Genomic DNA, 6,000 nt, shown 5'->3' with positions numbered 1-6,000 from the left:
AGTGAAGATGGAGGGGGAGAGAAAGAGAAAGAGGGAGAGATGGGGAGATAGCATTTAGTTAATAATACAAGTAGGAGAGACATGAGACGGCGAGACAGAGAAGAGGTTGTTATGCTTACTTGCACACACAAGAGATGGTCACAAGGTTGATGCACAGCATGTGAGCTGTGGTTCGGTATACAGGTTCTGGATACATGGCTTTGGGCTAGTGTGTGTGTGTGTGTGTGTGTGAGTGTGTGTGTGTGTGTGTGTGTGTGTGTGTAGGTGCTGAGGATGGCAAAAATGTCTGTCTGTGTGGTATCCCACTAAGTAATAAAAAAACAAGAAATATAGTCGAGAGAGCAGCTTTTCTACAGCATACATATGTGTGTGAGAGAGAATTATATACGTATATACAGGAGACAGTACGTCTCCGTTGTAGGCTGAGGCTTGCGTCTGCAGTCGGGTTCTGAGTGCATGGCTTTGGGCGGGTGTGTTATGTGTGGTGAGGATACAGAGGCTCCTTCTATGGGATGTGTACTGTATGTGTCTGTGTAATAGGTGCATACCAGGGCTTGACAGTGGTGTAGTCTACTTTTTTATAGTAAGTATACTGTATAGTTGAGTATTTTCTAAATTGGGTATACTGTATATATTTGTGCTATTCAAAACAATGGATCAATCAATTTTAAGTGGGTATACTGAAATCCCTGAAATTTAGAAGTGGGTATACTCCGCACACCCGCGTTCTACGTAGACTACACCACTGGGGCTTGACACTGGCACCAGCAAACCGGCCAAACGCTGGTAAAACTTGGCTGTGGCCAGTAATGCTTTCATTGTCACTAGCCAATTTGGCTGGCAGCTTATTCCTTGGTATGACATATGCATCATAGCCTATATTCTATTGTTCGCCCCTTCTTTATCAACTGTTTGCATTTAAATTCACAAAAAAGCTTAGTAACTCAGTTTTTGTTTGCTTGCTATACCTCCATGTAGAAAGCTATATACTCATCTTGCTTTAGCACCTCATCTTCTGAGGTTAGACATACACTATGATGATAAAAAAAATAATTAATGATATAAAATTGGTGGCTAGTGGCATACCTGAATGGTTAGTGACTCGGGAAAACCACTAGCCACAGAGGCCGGTGGGTGAAAAGTTAATGTCAAGCCCTGGTGCATACCTGTAAGTGTGTGCTTGTTACTTACAGACGGGCTGCATAGCTTGGGGGGTGTATGTGGTGAGGATGCAAGACTAGTGCAAGACTATGTGCGTATTTACGGGAGATAGTGCGTCCCCGTCGTAGCATCTGATAGGCTGAGGCTTGCGTCTGTAGGCGGGCTCTGGGTGCATGCGGTGAGGAGTATGCTGGTGTGTGCGTATGTGTGTGTGCGCGTGTGTGTGTGTGTGTGTGTGTGAGTGTGTGTGTGTGTGTGTGTGTGAGTGTACGTGCGTACTTAGGGGAGATAGTACGTCTCCGTCGTAGCGCCTGATAGGTTGTGGCTTGCGTCTGTAGGCGGGCTCTGACTGACTGCCTGCATGTGGAAAAGTGTACGCTGGTGTGTGTGTGTGTATGTGTGTGTGTGTGTGTGTGTGTGTGCGTGTGCGTGTGTGTGTGTGTGTGTGTGTGTGTGTGCTAGAGTGTGAGTGTACGTGCGTACTTACGGGAGACAGTACGTCCCCGTCGTAGCGCCTGATTGGCTGCGGCTTGCGTCTGTAGGCGGGCTCGGGGTGCATGGCCTTGGGCGGGTGCGTGTGGTGAGGATGAGGAGGCTGCTTCTTCTTCTTCTTGCTGCGGCTGCCGCTCTCGCGCCGCTCCTCCTTCTGGCGGATACGCATCAGCTGCACGCGGCGCTGCTGCCGGCTGATCACCACTGGAATGGACACACACACACACACACGCACACACGCACACACAAACACACGCACACACACACACGTTAACAGAAATGATAGTGTGAATATGGCGCTCCTCCTGGCGGATACACGTTAGCTGGGCACGACGCTGCTGTCGGCTGATGACAACTGTAAACACACGCATCACACAAACACATATTAATACACATGAATTACGGTATATACATATGACGCTTCTGATTTATGAACACCAGCGCACATGACGCACACATTCACACACACATTCACACACACACACAAGTGTACATTAATTATTGTGATGCTCCTCCTTCTGACAGATACGCATCAGCTGCACGCTGCTGTTGAGTGATCACCACTATACAGGCACGCACGCACACACACACACACACACACACACACACACACACACACACACACACACACACACACACACACACGCACGCACGCACGCACGCACGCACACACGCACGCACACACACACACACACACACACACAGACAAACACACACACACAAACACACACACGTTAACAGAAATGATAGTGTACATATGAATATGCCGCTCCTCCTGGTGGATACGCGTCAGCTGGGCACGACGCTGCAGTCGGCTGATGACAACTGTAAAAACTGTAAAAAAAGAACGGCAAACCTGTCCAATCACAACGGAGGTTTTGTCCCTCCCTTTTTGAAATGCTGGGCGGGCTTGGGAGGATGAGGCTGCATGCTGTTGCCTGGTTAACAGCCAGCAAAGGATCTAACAAGGGAGATAGTCTGGAGGCTTTCTCGTAGGAGATTACTTGTAGGAAAGGTGTGGCCTTTAGTCGTTTATTGGGCTTCACGTACACGTATGTATCATTTGGCATATACGTATACCAGGCTTGTACGAAATTCCGAATGGAAAGAATTTCAATTCAAAGTAATGCCATAATACGAACACTAGGTGGTGGTGTTCTATGTACTTTCAATGGGTGGTGTAGATTAAATTCAAAGAAATTCAAGGTAATGACACCGCCTAGTGTTCGTGTTAAGGCATTACTTTGAATTGAAATTCATCCAATTCGGCCTGACGTATACGTAGTCCATAGCCCAGGGCTGTACGTTAAGCTTTTTCACTAGGAGCACTGGTGCTCCTAAATGAAAAAAATTAGGAGCACAGACAAAAATTTAGGAGCACAGACAAAAGTTTAGGAGCAAAATTTCGCGACACTTACAAAACATTATTGTGTTTTTTTAATGTAAAATAGGCCTACTGTGCTTAATATTGTACCATTGATCACCGCAGCAATAATGCACAGAGAGAGTCTGGTTGTGTTTTCCACAGAAAACATATTAACCAAGGTTGGTGGTGGGTTAACCAGAATAAGACCTGTAACCACAGATGTTCATGAAAAAGGTATGTGTTATTATTATTATTATTATTACTATTATTATCATTATTATTATTAGCCTATTATTATTAGGCTACTATAGCTTCGTGATTGAAACATGTAATCACATGCTTACTGAACTAGATTGACTAGTTTATTTACTTGACTAGTCTTAAACATAGTAGGCTACACGCTAATCCAACAGGCTTTTAAAAAATAGTTTATTCCTCAAACGCGTGGGTTGGAACGGTGTGTAATGAAACTGGGAGGCGCAAAATTATCTCACTGTGTTGGCTGCTCTTTTTGATAGCCATGCCCTACAGCACCGGTAGCTGCTGGGCCAACTAGACTGGCCCTTACGCGCAGTGAACACTACCGGTACCTGTTCTGAATGCTCCTCGAACTATATCTTGACTAATACTACTTTGTTTGCGATGCATTTTTTGCGAAGTAATTGGGAAGACAGCGGTTAGGGAAAACACAAAAACAGCGACGTCTTTTAAATAACATGAACTAGCAAACCGAGAGGCTATTTCACTATCGGATTCAAAAGGTTTCCTGTTAGCAATGCAAACTCCTGCAGCCCATTTCGAAAAGCTGTTAGAAGTTTTGGCACAGAACATTCGACTGGGAGATGAGCGTGCGCGCGTTATATGCCACATATTTAACCATGGCTCTGTGCGATTCTGTTATTTTCTGACCGCTACGGGAGCATAGATGGTTCAATCTTAGCCAACGCGGAATTCAAGCAACATTGACCGTCTTTTTTGAAGTGCATTCCCACTGGGAGATTGACGCTGTCTGTCAGACAGGCAGTGCATGTATGCGAGGAGGACGTACCGCATTTAGTATTAGGGAATCGGAAAAAAAGCCCAGCTCTCGCAATCATGCACTCGAGCAGGAGCAAAATGCGAATTAAAGGGTTGAAAAGCATACTCGCACACGTGCGCCCGTTTCATTTTTCTTCCTCGCACAGTCCAAAATTTAGGCTCAAAATGCGACCAATTGGTCTTAATGTACAGCCCTGCCATAGCCAATCATGTCAATTGTGTCTATTAAAAAACAAACTGCAGTCATTGCCTCTTCACCGCTCGATGCTCTCTTAACGACTATGCAAAGCAGCATGGGATTTCCTAGGGCAGTCATGGTGGGCAAAATCCGTTTGAATGTTTTTTTGTCCCACCCACAGCCCTCAGCTTTCTGAACTGTGCAGTGCCAGATCAAACTCTTTATCTTATAGTCTGGCTTGCCAGACTAATTTATTCTATCAATTAGAGTAGATAAAAAGCAGTGACATTTGAAGAAACTCGCTATATTTGGTTTGTACACAGACAATCATGAATCACAGCTTCCTTTGGTCCTTAAAAGCGCAATATGTTGCATACGCACACTGTATCTAACACACACATTCCCAGACGCATAGATAAACACGCACGCACGTACGCACGCACGCACACACACACACACACACACACACACACACACACACACACACACACCTCTTGTGTGTACTCATTGCACACTGTTGCCTCCAGCTTCTCTGAGACTCATTGAGATGCAGCAGAGTGTCCACCGAATACACTTCACACACATACACATGCACACGCGTACACACACGCGCACACGCACACGCACACGCACGCAGAAATACTGCTGTGTCTTCACTCACACCATGAAATTCAATGCCTACTCACACTTGTACTCTACTCACTACATACGGTAGATACATACTTGCATGTACAAACACACACACACACACACACACACACACACACACACACACACACACACACACACACACACACACACACACACACACACACACACACACACACACACACACACACACACACACACACAGAGAGAGAAACAGGAGAGCCTCTGCTGACTCAGACAAAAAGGTGCAGGCACACACTCAAGGAAGAAATGGAAACATACACAAATATACACACCTTTACTCAAACACACACACACACACACACACACACAAACACACACACACACACACACACACACACACACACACACACACACACACACACACACACACACACACACACACACACACACACACACACACACACATGATAACTAAAACCCACCTTTAGTGTGTGAGTATCCCTCGGCCGTAACCCTCCACTGTATCAGCACCCCCAGGAGCGCCAGGGCAGGCCACACCCCCAGCACCACCCAGGTGACCCAGCACACGGGCCGGGCTCGGGGGTGCGCCTTGACCCTCTCCAGCACATAGCGCACCAGCGCAAAGACCTATGGTAAGGTACACAGCGCAAAATGCATTGTTAATTTAACCATTCAATCAATCAATCAATCAATCAATCAATCAATCAATCAATCAATCAATCAATCAATCAATCAATCAATCAATCAATCAATCAATCAATCAATCAATCAATCAATCAACCAATCAATCAATCAATCAATCAATCAATCAATATTATTTATATAGCACATTACCATACATAACTGTCCTTCAATGTGCTAAAGACTAAACAAGTGAAGAGTAACACTTGGATAGTACTCTGGGACCCAATAAAGTCACTAAAACGTCTGTAAAACAAAAGGCACAAAGCAGCAGAGTAGACCTCCACAAAGCAGCAGAGTAGACCTCCACAAAGCAGCAGAGTAGACCTCCACAAAGCAGCAGAGTAGACCTCCACAAAGCAGCAGAGTAGACCTCCACAAAGTAGTCGACAGCCAAAAAGGAGGAGAAAAAGAGGCAGAGAAGGAGAGAGAGAGGGAGGCAGAGAGAGAG

At 45.6% G+C, this 6,000-nt stretch overlaps 1 protein-coding gene across 4 annotated transcripts in view; it reads right to left on the bottom strand.

Annotated features, from left to right (window-relative positions):
• The window catches only part of LOC134459683 (transmembrane protein 198-B-like), a 67,047-nt gene that overhangs the window by 1,288 nt on the left and 59,759 nt on the right, over positions 1-6,000 (bottom strand). For all 4 annotated transcript variants that reach the window (XM_063212066.1, XM_063212068.1, XM_063212067.1 and 1 more), the window contains exons 5-6: positions 5,330-5,495; positions 1,649-1,857 (exon numbers count right to left, since the gene is read on the bottom strand). In XM_063212066.1, the coding sequence (XP_063068136.1) occupies positions 1,649-1,857; positions 5,330-5,495 (375 nt within the window). The remainder of the gene's footprint in view (positions 1-1,648; positions 1,858-5,329; positions 5,496-6,000) is intronic.

This window comes from Engraulis encrasicolus, chromosome 12 (assembly GCF_034702125.1).
Source record: "Engraulis encrasicolus isolate BLACKSEA-1 chromosome 12, IST_EnEncr_1.0, whole genome shotgun sequence".
NCBI lineage: Eukaryota > Metazoa > Chordata > Actinopteri > Clupeiformes > Engraulidae > Engraulis > Engraulis encrasicolus.
Note: the sequence above shows the minus strand (reverse complement) of the source record. Positions and strands in the feature narration are given on the sequence as shown.